This window comes from Phyllobates terribilis, unplaced genomic scaffold, assembly GCF_046119375.1.
Source record: "Phyllobates terribilis strain yellow unplaced genomic scaffold, ASM4611937v1 Scaffold_11__3_contigs__length_659146591, whole genome shotgun sequence".
NCBI classification, from domain to species: domain Eukaryota; kingdom Metazoa; phylum Chordata; class Amphibia; order Anura; family Dendrobatidae; genus Phyllobates; species Phyllobates terribilis.
The window spans coordinates 566,210,596-566,227,639 of NW_027362771.1; the positions used below are offsets into that span (position 1 = coordinate 566,210,596).

General features: G+C 40.8%; 1 protein-coding gene across 3 annotated transcripts in view; it reads left to right on the forward strand.

The window, feature by feature from the left end:
• Positions 1 to 17,044, forward strand: part of RDH8 (retinol dehydrogenase 8) — a 74,575-nt gene that overhangs the window by 39,966 nt on the left and 17,565 nt on the right. For all 3 annotated transcript variants that reach the window (XM_073654127.1, XM_073654126.1, XM_073654125.1), the window contains one exon: positions 7,897 to 8,080. In XM_073654127.1, the coding sequence (XP_073510228.1) occupies positions 7,897 to 8,080 (184 nt within the window). The remainder of the gene's footprint in view (positions 1 to 7,896; positions 8,081 to 17,044) is intronic.

Consider the following 17,044-nt stretch of genomic DNA (forward strand, 5'->3'; position numbering starts at 1 on the left):
TAGGGGCAGTATTATAGTAGTTATATTCTTGTACATAGCAGCAGTATTATAGTAGTTATATTCTTGTACATAGGAGCAGTATTATAGTAGTTATATTCTTGTACATAGGGGGCAGTATTATAGTAGTTATTTTCTTGTACATAGGGGGCAGTATTATAGTAGTTATTTTCTTGTACATAGGGGGCAGTATTATAGTAGTTATATTCTTGTACATAGGAGCAGTATTATAGTAGTTATATTCTTGTACATAGGAGCAGTATTATAGTAGTTATATTCTTGTACATAGGGGGCAGTATTATAGTAGTTATATTCTTGTACATAGGAGCAATATTATAGTAGTTATATTCTTGTACATAGGGGGCAGTATTATAGTAGTTATATTCTTGTACATAGGGGCAGTATTATAGTAGTTATATTCTTGTACATAGAAGTGTATTATAGTAGTTATATTCTTGTACACAGGAGCAGTTTTATAGTAGTTATATTCTTGTACATAGAGGGCAGTATAATAGTAGTTATATTCTTGTACATAGAGGCCAGTATTATAGTAGTTATATTCTTGTACACAGGAGCAGTATTATAGTAGTTATATTCTTCTACATAGGGAGCAGTATTATAGTAGTTATATTCTTGTACATAGAGGCAGTATTATAGTAGTTATAATCTTGTACATAGGAGCAGTATTATAGTAGTTATATTCTTGTACATAGGGAGCAGTATTATAGTAGTTATATTCTTGTACATAGGAGGCAGTATTATAGTAGTTATATTCTTGTACATAGGAGCAGTATTATAATAGTTATATTCATGTACATAGAGGGCAGTATTATAGTATTTATATTCTTGTACATAGGGGGCAGTATTATAGTAGTTATATTCTTGTACATAGGAGCAGTATTATAGTAGTTATATTCTTGTACATAGGAGCAGTATTATAGTAGTTATATTCTTGTACATAGGAGCAGTATTATAGTAGTTGTATTATTGTACATAGGGGGCAGTATTATAGTAGTTATATTCCTGTACATAGGGGCAGTATTATAGTAGTTATATTCTTGTACATAGGGGCAGTATTATAGTAGTTATATTCTTGTACATAGAGGCAGTATTATAGTAGTTATATTCTTGTACATAGAGGGCAGTATTATAGTGGTTATATTCTTGTACACAGGAGCAGTATTATAGTAGTTATATTCTTGTACATAGGGAGCAGTATTATAGTAGTTATATTCTTGTACATAGGAGCAGTATTATAGTAGTTATATTCTTGTACATAGGAGCAGTATTATAGTAGTTATATTCTTGTACATAGGAGCAGTATTATAGTAGTTGTATTCTTGTACATAGGAGCAGTATTATAGTAGTTGTATTATTGTACATAGGGGGCAGTATTATAGTAGTTATATTCTTGTACATAGTAGCAGTATTATAGTAGTTATATTCTTGTACATAGTAGCAGTATTATAGTAGTTATATTCTTGTACATAGGGGGCAGTATTATAGTAGTTATATTCTTGTACATAGGGGCAGTATTATAGTAGTTATATTCTTGTACATAGCAGCAGTATTATAGTAGTTATATTCTTGTACATAGCAGCAGTATTATAGTAGTTATATTCTTGTACATAGGGGGCAGTATTATAGTAGTTATTTTCTTGTACATAGGGGGCAGTATTATAGTAGTTATATTCTTGTACATAGGGGGCAGTATTATAGTAGTTATATTCTTGTACATAGGAGCAGTATTATAGTAGTTATATTCTTGTACATAGGAGCAGTATTATAGTAGTTATATTCTTGTACATAGGGGGCAGTATTATAGTAGTTATATTCTTGTACATAGGAGCAGTATTATAGTAGTTATATTCTTGTACATAGGGGGCAGTATTATAGTAGTTATATTCTTGTACATAGGGGCAGTATTATAGTAGTTATATTCTTGTACATAGAAGTGTATTATAGTAGTTATATTCTTGTACACAGGAGCAGTTTTATAGTAGTTATATTCTTGTACATAGAGGGCAGTATAATAGTAGTTATATTCTTGTACATAGAGGCCAGTATTATAGTAGTTATATTCTTGTACACAGGAGCAGTATTATAGTAGTTATATTCTTCTACATAGGGAGCAGTATTATAGTAGTTATATTCTTGTACATAGAGGCAGTATTATAGTAGTTATAATCTTGTACATAGGAGCAGTATTATAGTAGTTATATTCTTGTACATAGGGAGCAGTATTATAGTAGTTATATTCTTGTACATAGGAGGCAGTATTATAGTAGTTATATTCTTGTACATAGGAGCAGCATTATAATAGTTATATTCATGTACATAGAGGGCAGTATTATAGTAGTTATATTCTTGTACATAGGGGGCAGTATTATAGTAGTTATTTTCTTGTACATAGGGGTCAGTATTATAGTAGTTATATTCTTGTACATAGGGGGCAGTATTATAGTAGTTATATTCTTGTACATAGGAGCAGTATTATAGTAGTTATATTCTTGTACATAGGAGCAGTATTATAGTAGTTATATTCTTGTACATAGGGGGCAGTATTATAGTAGTTATATTCTTGTACATAGGAGCAGTATTATAGTAGTTATATTCTTGTACATAGGGGGCAGTATTATAGTAGTTATATTCTTGTACATAGGGGCAGTATTATAGTAGTTATATTCTTGTACATAGAAGTGTATTATAGTAGTTATATTCTTGTACACAGGAGCAGTATTATAGTAGTTATATTCTTGTACATAGGAGCAGTATTATAGTAGTTATATTCTTGTACATAGGGGGCAGTATTATAGTAGTTATATTCTTGTACATAGGAGCAGTATTATAGTAGTTATATTCTTGTACATAGGGGGCAGTATTATAGTAGTTATATTCTTGTACATAGGGGCAGTATTATAGTAGTTATATTCTTGTACATAGAAGTGTATTATAGTAGTTATATTCTTGTACACAGGAGCAGTTTTATAGTAGTTATATTCTTGTACATAGAGGGCAGTATAATAGTAGTTATATTCTTGTACATAGAGGCCAGTATTATAGTAGTTATATTCTTGTACACAGGAGCAGTATTATAGTAGTTATATTCTTCTACATAGGGAGCAGTATTATAGTAGTTATATTCTTGTACATAGAGGCAGTATTATAGTAGTTATAATCTTGTACATAGGAGCAGTATTATAGTAGTTATATTCTTGTACATAGGGAGCAGTATTATAGTAGTTATATTGTTGTACATAGGAGGCAGTATTATAGTAGTTATATTCTTGTACATAGGAGCAGTATTATAATAGTTATATTCATGTACATAGAGGGCAGTATTATAGTATCTATATTCTTGTACATAGGGACAGTATTATAGTAGTTATATTCCTGTACATAGGTGGCAGTATTATAGTAGTTATATTCTTGTACACATGAGCAGTATTATAGTAGTTATATTCTTGTACATAGGTGCAGTATTATAGTAGTTATATTCTTGTACATAGGGAGCAGTATTATAGTAGTTATATTCTTGTACATAGGGGGCAGTATTATAGTAGTTATATTCTTGTACATAGGAGCAGTATTATAGTAGTTATATTCTTGTACATAGGGGGGCAGTATTATAGTAGTTATATTCTTGTACATAGGGGGCAGTATTATAGTAGTTATATTCTTGTACATAGGGGGCAGTATTATAGTAGTTATATTCTTGTACATAGGAGCAGTATTATAGTAGTTATATTCTTGTATATAGGATAGGAGCAGTATTATAGTAGTTATGTTCTTGTACATAGGGGGCAGTATTATAGTAGTTATATTCTTGTACATAGGGGCAGTATTATAGTAGTTATATTCTTGTACATAGAGGCAGTATTATAGTAGTTATATTCTTGTACATAGGGGGCAGTATTATAGTAGTTATATTCTTGTACATAGGGGCAGTATTATAGTAGTTATATTCTTGTACATAGAGGCAGTATTATAGTAGTTATATTCTTATACATAGGGGGCAGTATTATAGTAGTTATATTCTTGTACATAGTTGCAGTATTATAGTAGTTATATTCTTGTACATAGGGAGCAGTATTATAGTAGTTATATTCTTGTACATAGGAGGCAGTATTATAGTAGCTATATTCTTGTACATAGGGGGCAGTATTATAGTAGTTATATTCTTGTACATAGGGGTAGTATTATAGTAGTTATATTCTTGTACATAGGAGCAGTATTATAATAGTTATATTCATGTACATAGGTGCAGTATTATAGTAGTTATATTCTTGTACATAGGGAGCAGTATTATAGTAGTTATATTCTTGTACATAGGGGGCAGTATTATAGTAGTTATATTCTTGTACATAGGAGGCAGTATTATAGTAGCTATATTCTTGTACATAGGGGGCAGTATTATAGTAGTTATATTCTTGTACATAGGAGCAGTATTATAGTAGTTATATTCTTGTACATAGGGGGGCAGTATTATAGTAGTTATATTCTTGTACATAGGGGGCAGTATTATAGTAGTTATATTCTTGTACATAGGAGCAGTATTATAGTAGTTATATTCTTGTACATAGGGGGCAGTATTATAGTAGTTATATTCTTCTACATAGGGGCAGTATTATAGTAGTTATATTCTTGTACATAGAAGTGTATTATAGTAGTTATATTCTTGTACACAGGAGCAGTTTTATAGTAGTTATATTCTTGTACATAGAGGGCAGTATAATAGTAGTTATATTCTTGTACATAGAGGCCAGTATTATAGTAGTTATATTCTTGTACACAGGAGCAGTATTATAGTAGTTATATTCTTCTACATAGGGAGCAGTATTATAGTAGTTATATTCTTGTACATAGAGGCAGTATTATAGTAGTTATAATCTTGTACATAGGAGCAGTATTATAGTAGTTATATTCTTGTACATAGGGAGCAGTATTATAGTAGTTATATTGTTGTACATAGGAGGCAGTATTATAGTAGTTATATTCTTGTACATAGGAGCAGTATTATAATAGTTATATTCATGTACATAGAGGGCAGTATTATAGTATCTATATTCTTGTACATAGGGACAGTATTATAGTAGTTATATTCCTGTACATAGGTGGCAGTATTATAGTAGTTATATTCTTGTACTCATGAGCAGTATTATAGTAGTTATATTCTTGTACATAGGTGCAGTATTATAGTAGTTATATTCTTGTACATAGGGAGCAGTATTATAGTAGTTATATTCTTGTACATAGGGGGCAGTATTATAGTAGTTATATTCTTGTACATAGGAGCAGTATTATAGTAGTTATATTCTTGTACATAGGGGGGCAGTATTATAGTAGTTATATTCTTGTACATAGGGGGCAGTATTATAGTAGTTATATTCTTGTACATAGGGGGCAGTATTATAGTCGTTATATTCTTGTACATAGGAGCAGTATTATAGTAGTTATATTCTTGTATATAGGATAGGAGCAGTATTATAGTAGTTATGTTCTTGTACATAGGGGGCAGTATTATAGTAGTTATATTCTTGTACATAGGGGCAGTATTATAGTAGTTATATTCTTGTACATAGAGGCAGTATTATAGTAGTTATATTCTTGTACATAGGGGGCAGTATTATAGTAGTTATATTCTTGTACATAGGGGCAGTATTATAGTAGTTATATTCTTGTACATAGAGGCAGTATTATAGTAGTTATATTCTTATACATAGGGGGCAGTATTATAGTAGTTATATTCTTGTACATAGTTGCAGTATTATAGTAGTTATATTCTTGTACATAGGGAGCAGTATTATAGTAGTTATATTCTTGTACATAGGAGGCAGTATTATAGTAGCTATATTCTTGTACATAGGGGGCAGTATTATAGTAGTTATATTCTTGTACATAGGGGTAGTATTATAGTAGTTATATTCTTGTACATAGGAGCAGTATTATAATAGTTATATTCATGTACATAGGTGCAGTATTATAGTAGTTATATTCTTGTACATAGGGAGCAGTATTATAGTAGTTATATTCTTGTACATAGGGGGCAGTATTATAGTAGTTATATTCTTGTACATAGGAGGCAGTATTATAGTAGCTATATTCTTGTACATAGGGGGCAGTATTATAGTAGTTATATTCTTGTACATAGGAGCAGTATTATAGTAGTTATATTCTTGTACATAGGGGGGCAGTATTATAGTAGTTATATTCTTGTACATAGGGGGCAGTATTATAGTAGTTATATTCTTGTACATAGGGGGCAGTATTATAGTAGTTATATTCTTGTACATAGGAGCAGTATTATAGTAGTTATATTCTTGTATATAGGATAGGAGCAGTATTATAGTAGTTATGTTCTTGTACATAGGGTGCAGTATTATAGTAGTTATATTCTTGTACATAGGGGGCAGTATTGTAGTAGTTATATTCTTGTACATAGGGGGCAGTATTATAGTAGTTATATTCTTGTACATAGGGGCAGTATTATAGTAGTTATATTCTTGTACATAGAGGCAGTATTATAGTAGTTATATTCTTGTACATAGGGGGCAGTATTATAGTAGTTATATTCTTGTACATGGGGCAGTATTATAGTAGTTATATTCTTGTACATAGAGGCAATATTATAGTAGTTATATTCTTATACATAGGGGGCAGTATTATAGTAGTTATATTCTTGTGCATAGTTGCAGTATTATAGTAGTTATATTCTTGTACATAGGGGCAGTATTATAGTAGTTATACTCTTGTACATAGGGGGTAGTATTATAGCAGTTACATTCTTGTACATAGGGGGCAGTATTATAGTAGTTATACTCTTGTACATAGGAGCAGTATTATAGCAGTTACATTCTTGTACATAGGGGCAGTATTATAGTAGTTATATTCTTGTACATAGGGGCAGTATTATAGTAGTTATATTCTTGTACATAGGGGCAGTATTATAGTAGTTATATTCTTGTACATAGGAGCAGTATTATAGTAGTTATATTCTTGTACATAGGGGGCAGTATTATAGTAGTTATATTCTTGTACATAGGGGGCAGTATTATAGTAGTTATACTCTTGTACATAGGGGGTAGTATTATAGCAGTTACATTCTTGTACATAGGGGGCAGTATTATAGTAGTTATACTCTTGTACATAGGAGCAGTATTATAGCAGTTACATTCTTGTACATAGGGGCAGTATTATAGTAGTTATATTCTTGTACATAGGGAGCAGTATTATAGCAGTTACATTCTTGTACATAGGGGCAGTATTATAGTAGTTATATTCTTGTACATAGGAGCAGTATTATAGTAGTTATATTCTTGTACATAGGGGGCAGTATTATAGTAGTTATATTCTTGTACATAGGGGGCAGTATTATAGTAGTTATACTCTTGTACATAGGGGGTAGTATTATAGCAGTTACATTCTTGTACATAGGGGCAGTATTATAGTAGTTATACTCTTGTACATAGGGGGCAGTATTATAGCAGTTACATTCTTGTACATAGGGGGCAGTATTATAGTAGTTATACTCTTGTACGTATTTGTCAGTATTATAGTAGGTATATTCTTTATCCCTACCCAGATTTAGTTCACAGATCCAGCAATGCTTTATTATATTGGTGTAGCTGCTCTTATCATATTTGTCAGAGTAAGGTCTGTTCTAGATCTTGTTCACAATTTTAGAACTAATCTATACTAAAGTCAGCAGATTTGTGCCTGCAGTGTGGACTATAGTACAGGTTATATAGTACATGTTGTTGTAACTCAATGTAAAATCGATGCAATGTATTTCCAAAGCCCTTTACCCTTGTTTGTAGATACAATCTATGATTACGTTGAGCACTCATGTTGTTCGGTAGTGAGCAGTGATGTAATTGATGCTCTTGCTGTTATGTGCAGTGTTTCTTTAATAGAGCCGGGCCCGGTGAACACGGAGTTCGAGATGAAGCTGATGGAAGAAGTGGCTCGCTCCGACTTTCCTGGAGCTGATGCCGAGACCATAAGATACTTTAAGGAGGTTTACCTCCCTAGCGCCCATGAGATCTTTGTCACCATGGGGCAGACACCAGATGCCGTGGCGAAGGTTAGTAATCCACCTTGGTTCTATTGTTTCAGCAAAAAAAGTCCATAAAGTCATTCTCCTGCTGTTTCTGGCCGGTTCCTAATCTGTTGTCAACCACTTTCTTGGAGTTCAGAACTGTTCCACCAATACATTGATGTGCCACAAGTAGAAGCAACCACATGGAGAGAACGTGAATCCAGGTTTTGGAAGTCTATCAGCACAAAATGACTGATCAAACCAAGCACAGGCGCTCAGTGCCACATTGTCGTGGCTTAACAGTTTGATAAACCTTTCTGCCTACTTGTTCTCCATCCATCTATGCCGCCTCTTTATTGAATGACAGGTCTGGCTTTACATGCCCCACATAGTCCTCCATACAGTATAATGGGCCTCACATAGTCCTCCATACAGAAAAATGGGCCCCACATAGTCCTCCATACAGTATAATGGGACTCACATAGTCCTCCATACAGAATAATGGGCCTCACATAGTCCTCCATACAGAATAATGGCCCCACATAGTCCTCCATACAGAATAATGGGCCCCACATAGTCCTCCATACAGAATAATGGGCCCCACATAGTCCTCCATACAGTATAATGGGCCTCACATAGTCCTCCATACAGTATAATGGGCCTCACATAGTCCTCCATACAGAATAATGGGCCCCATATAGTCCTTCATACAGTATGATGGGCCCCACATAGTACTTCTTACAGAATAATGGGCCCCACATAGTCCTCCATACAGAATAATGGCCCCACATAGTCCTCCATACAGAATAATGGGCCTCACATAGTCCTCCATACAGTATAATGGCCCCACATAGTCCTCCATACAGTATAATAGGCCCCACATAGTCCTCCATACAGTATAATTGGCCACACATAGTCCTCCATACAGTATAATGGGCCTCACATAGTCCTACACACAGTATAATGGGCCCCACATAGTCCTCCATACAGTATAATGGGCCTCACATAGTCCTCCATACAGAATAATGAGCCCCACATAGTCCTCCATACAGTATAATGGGCCCCACATAGTCCTCCATACAGTATAATGGCCCCACATAGTCCTCCACACAGTATAATGGGCCCCACATAGTCCTCCATACAGTATAATGGGCCTCACATAGTCCTCCATACAGAATAATGAGCCCCATATAGTCCTTCATACAGTATGATGGGCCCCACATAGTCCTTCTTACAGAATAATGGGCCCCACATAGTCCTCCATACAGAATAATGGGCCCCACATAGTCCTCCATACAGAATAATGGCCTCACATAGTCCTCCATACAGAATAATGGGCCCCATATAGTCCTCCATACAGGATAATTGGCCCCACATAGTCCTCTATACAGTATAATGGGCCTCACATAGTCCTCCATACAGAATAATGGGCCTCACATAGTCCTCCATACAGAATAATGGCCCCACATATTCCTCCATACAGAATAATGGGCCCCACATAGTCCTCCATACAGAATAATGGGCCCCACATAGTCCTCCATACAGTACAATGGGCCTCACATAGTCCTCCATACAGTATAATGGGCCTCACATAGTCCTCCATACAGAATAAAGGGCCCCATATAGTCCTTCATATAGTATGATGGGCCCCACATAGTACTTCTTACAGAATAATCCGCCCCACATAGTCCTCCATACAGAATAATGGGCCCCACATAGTACTTCTTACAGAATAATGGGCCCCACATAGTCCTCCATACAGAATAATGGGCCCCACATAGTCCTCCATACAGGATAATGGGCCCCACATAGTCCTCCATACAGTATAATGACCCCACATAGTCCTCCATACAGTATAATGGCCCCACATAGTCCTCCATACAGTATAATGGGCCCCACATAGTCCTCCATACAGTATAATGGGTCCCACATAGTCCTCCATACAGTATAATGGGCCACACATAGTCCTCCATACAGTATAATGGGCCTCACATAGTCCTCCATACAGAATAATGGGCCCCATATAGTCCTTCATACAGTATGATGGGCCCCACATAGGCCTTGTTACAGAATAATGGGCCCCACATAGTCCTCCATACAGAATAATGGCCCTACATAGTCTTCCATACAGAATAATGGGCCCCACATAGTCTTCCATACAGAATAATGGGCCCCATATAGTCCTCCATACAGGATAATTGGCCCCACATAGTCCTCTATACAGTATAATGGGCCTCACACAGTCCTCCATACAGAATAATGGGCCTCACATAGTCCTCCATACAGAATAATGGCCCCTCATATTCCTCCATACAGAATAATGGGCCCCACATAGTCCTCCATACAGAATAATGGGCCCCACATAGTCCTCCATACAGTACAATGGGCCTCACATAGTCCTCCATACAGTATAATGGGCCTCACATAGTCCTCCATACAGAATAAAGGGCCCCATATAGTCCTTCATATAGTATGATGGGCCCCACATAGTACTTCTTACAGAATAATGGGCCCCACATAGTCCTCCATACAGAATAATGGGCCCCACATAGTACTTCTTACAGAATAATGGGCCCCACATAGTCCTCCATACAGAATAATGGGCCCCACATAGTCCGCCATACAGAATAATGGGCCCCACATAGTCCTCCATACAGTATAATGACCCCACATAGTCCTCCATACAGTATAATGGCCCCACATAGTCCTCCATACAGTATAATGGGCCCCACATAGTCCTCCATACAGTATAATGGGTCCCACATAGTCCTCCATACAGTATAATGGGCCACACATAGTCCTCCATACAGTATAATGGGCCTCACATAGTCCTCCATACAGAATAATGGGCCCCATATAGTCCTTCATACAGTATGATGGGCCCCACATAGGCCTTGTTACAGAATAATGGGCCCCACATAGTCCTCCATACAGAATAATGGCCCTACATAGTCTTCCATACAGAATAATGGGCCCCACATAGTCTTCCATACAGAATAATGGGCCCCACATAGTCCTACATACAGTATAATGACCCCACATAGTCCTCCATACAGTATAATGGCCCCACATAGTCCTCCATATAGTATAATGGGCCCCACATAGTCCTCCATACAGAATAATGGGCCCCACATAGTCCTCCATACAGTATAATGGGCCACACATAGTCCTCCATACAGAATAATGGGTCTGACATAGTCCTCCATACAGTATAATGGCCCCACATAGTACTCCATACACTATAATGGCCCCACATAGTCCTTCTTACAGAATAATGGGTCCCACATAGTCCTCCATACAGTATAATGGCCCCACATAGTCCTCCATACATTATGATGGGCCCCACATAGTCCTTCTTACAGTATAATGGGCCCCACATAGTCCTCCATACAGTATATTGGACCCCACATAGTCCTCCATACAGTATATTGGACCCCACATAGTCCTCCATACAGTATAATGGTCCCACAAATACCTCCATACAGTATAATGGCCCCACATAGTCCTCCATACAGTATAATGGCCTCACATAGTCCTCCATACAGTATATTGAACTCCACATAGTCCTCCATACAGTATATTGGACCCCACATAGTCCTCCATACAGTATGATCTCCCCACATAGTACTCCATACAGTATAATAGCCCCACATAGTCCTCCATACAGAATAATGGGCCCCACATAGTCCTCCATACAGAATAATGGGCCCCACATAGTCCTCAATACAGTATAATGGCCCCACATAGTCCTCCATACAGTATATTGAACTCCACATAGTCCTCCATACAGTATATTGGACCCCACATAGTCCTCCATAAAGTATAATCTCCCCACATAGTACTCCATACAGTATAATGGCCCCACATAGTCCTCCATACAGAATAATGGCCCCACATAGTCCTCAATACAGTATAATGGCCCCACATAGTCCTCCATACAGTATATTGGACCCCACATAGTCCTCCATACAGAATAATGGTCCCACATAGTCCTCCATACAGAATAATGGGCCCCACATAGTCCTCCATACCGTATAATGGACCCCACATAGTCCTCCATACAGGAAAATGGGCCCCACATAGTCCTCCATACAGAATAATGGCCCCACATAGTCCTCCATACAGAATAATGGCCCCACATAGTCCTCCATACAGAATAATGGCCCCACATAATCCTCCATACAGAATAATGGACTCCACATAATCCTCCATACAGAATAATGGATCCCACATAGTCCTCCATACAGAATAATGGGTCCCACATAGTCCTCCATACAGTATAATGGGCCCCACATAGGGTGGCGGTTCTGGTATCACGAGCCAAATATCCAGTAGGTACGGAAAGTATTCAGACCCCTTTAAATTTTTCACTCTTTGTTTCATTGCAGCCATTTGGTAAATTCTAAAAAGTTCATTTTTTTTCTCATTAAAGTACACTCTGCACCCCATCTTGACTGAAAAAAACAGAAATGTAGAAATTTTTGCAAGTTTATTAAAAAAGAAAAACTGAAATATCACATGGTCATAAGTATTCAACCCCTTTGCTCAGTATTGAGTAGAAGCCCCCTTTTGAGCTAGTACAGCCATGAATCTTCTTGGTAATGATGCAACAAGTTTTTCACACCTGGATTTGGTAATCCTCGGCCATTCTTCCTTGCAGATCCTCTCCATTTCTGTCAGGTTGGATAGTGAACGTTGGTGGACAGCCATTTTCAGGTCTCTCCAGAGATGCTCAATTGGGTTTAGGTCAGGGCTCTGGATGGGCCAGTCAAGAATGGTCACAGAGTTGTTCTGAAGCCGCTCCTTTGTTATTTTAGCTGTGTGCTTAGGGTCATTGTCTTGTTGGAAGGTGAACCTTTGGCCAAGTCTGAGGTCCAGAGCACTCTTGAAGAGGTTTTCATCCAGGATATCTCTGTACTTGGCCACATTCATGTTTCCTTCAATTGCAACCAGTCGTCCTGTCCCTGCAGCTGAAAAACACCCCCATAGCATGATGCTGCCACCACCATGTTTCACTGTTGGGATTGTATTGGGCAGGTGATGAGCAGTGCCTGGTTTTCTCCACACATACCGCTTAGAATTATCACCAAAAAGTTCTATCTTCGTCTCATCAGACCAGAGAATCTTATTTCTCATAGTCTGGGAGTCCTTCATGTGTTTTTGAGCAAACTCTATGCGGGCTTTCATATCTCTTGCGCTGAGGAGAGGCTTCCGTCGGGCCACTCTGCCATAAAGGCCCGACTGGTGGAGGGCTGCAGTGATAGTTGACTTTGTGGAACTTTCTCACATCTCCCTACTGCATCTCTGGAGCTCAGCCACAGTGATCTTGGAGTTCTTCTTTACCTCTCTCACCAAGGCTCTTCTCCCACAATTGCTCAGTTTGGCAGGTCTAGGAAGACTTCTGGTGGTCCCAAACTTCTTCCATTTAAGTATTATGGAGGCCACTGTGCTCTTAGTAATCCTGAGTAATGCAAAAATTCTTTTATAACCTTGGTCAGATATGTGCCTTGCCACAATTCTGTCTCTGAGCTCCTTAGGCAGTTCCTTTGAGCTCATGATTCTCATTTGGTCTGACATGCAGGACCCACAGAGAGCGGCAAGCTTAGGAAGCTGACAGTCCATCGAGGTACAAGGCCAGTAGACCCGTGGTTCCCACCCTGGCCTCTCCGAGAGTTTCCATGGGGCCAGACGACCGGCTGGTCCCAATCTGGCTTCTCCGAACGTCTCTATGGGTTCCAGGCGACCGGAGGGTCCCAACTGGCAACCTCAAACAACTTATCCATGGGGCCAGATGACCTCATTGCCCCAACCTGATTTCCCCAAATGTATCTGACGCGCCCCCTGGGCCGTGGGGTACTCGGTGCCGGGCCGGTCGTTGCTAGGGGAGATGTCACAGTGGCGGTTACCCGGTCCATGACCCAGGGCTGTCAATTAAAGGGGATATTTACAGGGGAATTAAAGTTCTTATATAAAGTTTGTGACGCCACCTGTGGTATGCAGCTAAAGGGAGTCGCCGCTGCGGAGCAGGACCTCTGGAGCTGTTGTTAATGCAGCAGAGTTGGTTCAGCTCTCCACAGGCAGAGCTTAGCTCCAGGGCCGTGTAGATGTTGCTGTTATGAAAGTAGTGCTCATGGTGCAGTGTAGTGCAGGTTGTGATGGCGCAGCAGTAATAATCGACAGAGACAGTGGGGTGCAGTCTTCCAGATTTACTCACAGTTCTTACTTTGCTCCTGGTTACAACTGCAGATCATAACTTCCCACGTCGTGCTGCTTTCACCGGGCAGGGGCTCAGCCAACCCTCAGGTACCTCCAGAGTGCATAACAGAACCCCCTTCTGTGTGTTTCTTCAGGCCATCTCCCTGCACCTCACACCTAGTGTCCCAATCCAGTGACCGCGGACCTTGCCGGGCGATGTCTTCTCTGTCTCCTGGGTCCTCTATGCCACCTTTCTGGTGATTAGATATGGCTTGTGGCTGCAGTACCTGAAATACTGCAGCCTCCGGTTTCCTAGTTGAGGCTTAAAGAACTCCGCTAGTTTAGGGACCGGTCCCCTCTGTGCGACCTGACCCCTCCACCTCCTGGCAGACTTGGGCGTACGGGTGGCCTCCAGCACTGCCCGTACCTCTGGGGTCCCTTCCACGTTCCTGGAGCCTTTCTGCTGCTCCTCTCTCTCTTCAGTCTTGGGCCTCCTCACTCAGGCCTCTGCTTCCCTGAGCAGAGCTCCTGCTCCCACTACTTCTCCTCTCAGACTGATCTGTCCTTTCAAGATGGCTTCCCACTTTATACTATTCCCAACAATTGCTCCCCTGATTTACTTCCTCCACATACAACCACTACATGGTTCCCCCTACTTTGGTCCCCCCCACTCCAGCCAGGGACAGGGCTCAGCAGGGAAGCGACGCATCTTGCCCCTCCTGCTGGTCTGGAGTAGTGTAGTGTTGGATGCAGGTGTTCCCGGGTCCCGGGCAGTACTCCTTCCTTACCTGAGAGTGAGATACCACACCTCTAGGTGAGATGCAGTACCTCTGTGGCGACTGAACCCTCAGGGGCGCCACACACCCCCCTGGTAAAACACAGCACGTCCGTGGGCTGGAACAGAGTAAAACACGGTTTTAGACATACAATTTTTAGAATGCATTACATATAAGATCATAAACAAACTTTTTATTCCCTTTGTGGGAGGCACATTACTTGAACGTTACAGGTTACTATATAAAACTTTTTTTTCTTTAAAGAACACTTTTCTTCACACATATAAAACATTTCTCATATCAAACTTTTTTAGCAGGTTACAGCGCGATCTGTAACCGGGTGTCCATTCCACTAAACAAGGTGCAATTCTGATGAACATGAGGGACCCGTCCGCAAACCCTCAACATAGGTCCTGGGCGTGGCTGCAGGGCATAGGTGATCCAGGTGTTGGACCATGTCTTCGGCCACGCCAAACGGGTTTTTGTTCTGAGGTCAGTCTTGTTGTATAAAACCAATAAGGGGTACTTTAAGAAGTGCAACTATTTACAACGGAAAGTTTTTCGGTTAGTCACCGTCCATAACCCTTCAGTTCTTTTTACCCTTACCGGGTACACTTATAGATCTTTAAAGACACACACAAACAAACTTTTTCAATATGAACTTGAGCAGTGTTGTACCCTTCCGGGTAACTATATACAGTCTGTTAACTAAACAGTTCAATAGTGGTGTTCCCTCTGGGGAAACACCTGATTTCTGCAGGCTGACCCAGCCGGGTCATCAGCCTCGTACTGCAGGGGCATGTCCTTTCTCTCCTTCACCACTCTGTACACCTGGAGGGCATACCACCCGCGCTCTCCCTTGTGTCGGGTAAAGGTGACACGGTCACCGGTGTAGAGGTCTCGGCCGGGATGCCCCTGTTGGAGATGGGGTTCAACGTCCCGCCGCTATACAAAAATGTCCCTGTCCATCTGCGGCTCTCTGACGAAGCCCCACCCGGCTTCCAGGTCGAACTTCACCACTATCTCCTCAAGACGGGGACTGGGGGTGGTAGATCTTGTCTTGCGGGCCCGGGTTTTGGCCGCCATATTCCGGGCCTCCATCTGCTCCCACCGCACTTGCCGGTCGTACTGCTCCTTTTCTAACTGTAGGAGCTCCCGCCTGCAATGCTCCTCTCTCCTGAGGGCCTGGGTCTGGGTCTCCCACGGGAACCCCATGAGGTCCCCCTCCCGGTTGTCCCATCGAAATTCCTCTCCTCCTTGGCAGGCAACCGGGGGTGCAGGTGTGGGCGTCAGAGGGAGTCCCTGCTGGTCCTCGAACTTGGCGGACCAGTCATAGGCGGGGCTTCCGTACACCCACTCGGGTGCAGGGGCAGGTGGCTCTGGTCGGGGGCCTAGAAGCAGTTCGGCAGAGCAGGCGCCCGGGATCGGAGGCTCCGCCAGGGAGCCCAGGAGCAGGTCAGCACTCTCAGCGCCCGGGACAGGGAGACTCCTCTTACCTGCTCCCGCATCCGCTCCTGTGCTGCTCTCCGCCTCCTGGCTCTGTTCAGGCTCCTCCGGGGCTGGGGCACTGCTGGTGGAATGCAGCGCTGGCTGCTGCCGTTTCATGATCTTCCCCAGTTGCTCCTCCTTCCAGCTGGCGATGGCATCCTGCTGGGCCTTCTCCATCCTCCGGCCTAACTTCTGGACCTTGGCATGGAGGAACTCGGTATCCTCCAGGGATAGCTTAGCAATTGCCTCCTCCAGGGTGAGAGACATTTCTGGTTGCTGCAGGCCATGGATGGGAGCTTGCTCCGGACTCTCCTCCATCTTGCCTGCCGGGTGCGGTCTGTCTAGACTGCTGGAGACTCCACCCTGTCTCCCAGGTTTCTTCTCTCCTCTCCCCTTTCTAGGGTGGTCCCATGGCTGCTTGCTGTCGGCCACACCCGGAGGCGGCTTCCCCAGACCGATGGACAGATCCAGGTATATGGCCACAGGCGCATGGGGCGGGTTGAGCTTTTGGCGACATTCTGGGACCCGGCCCACGATGGGAGGTTCTTTG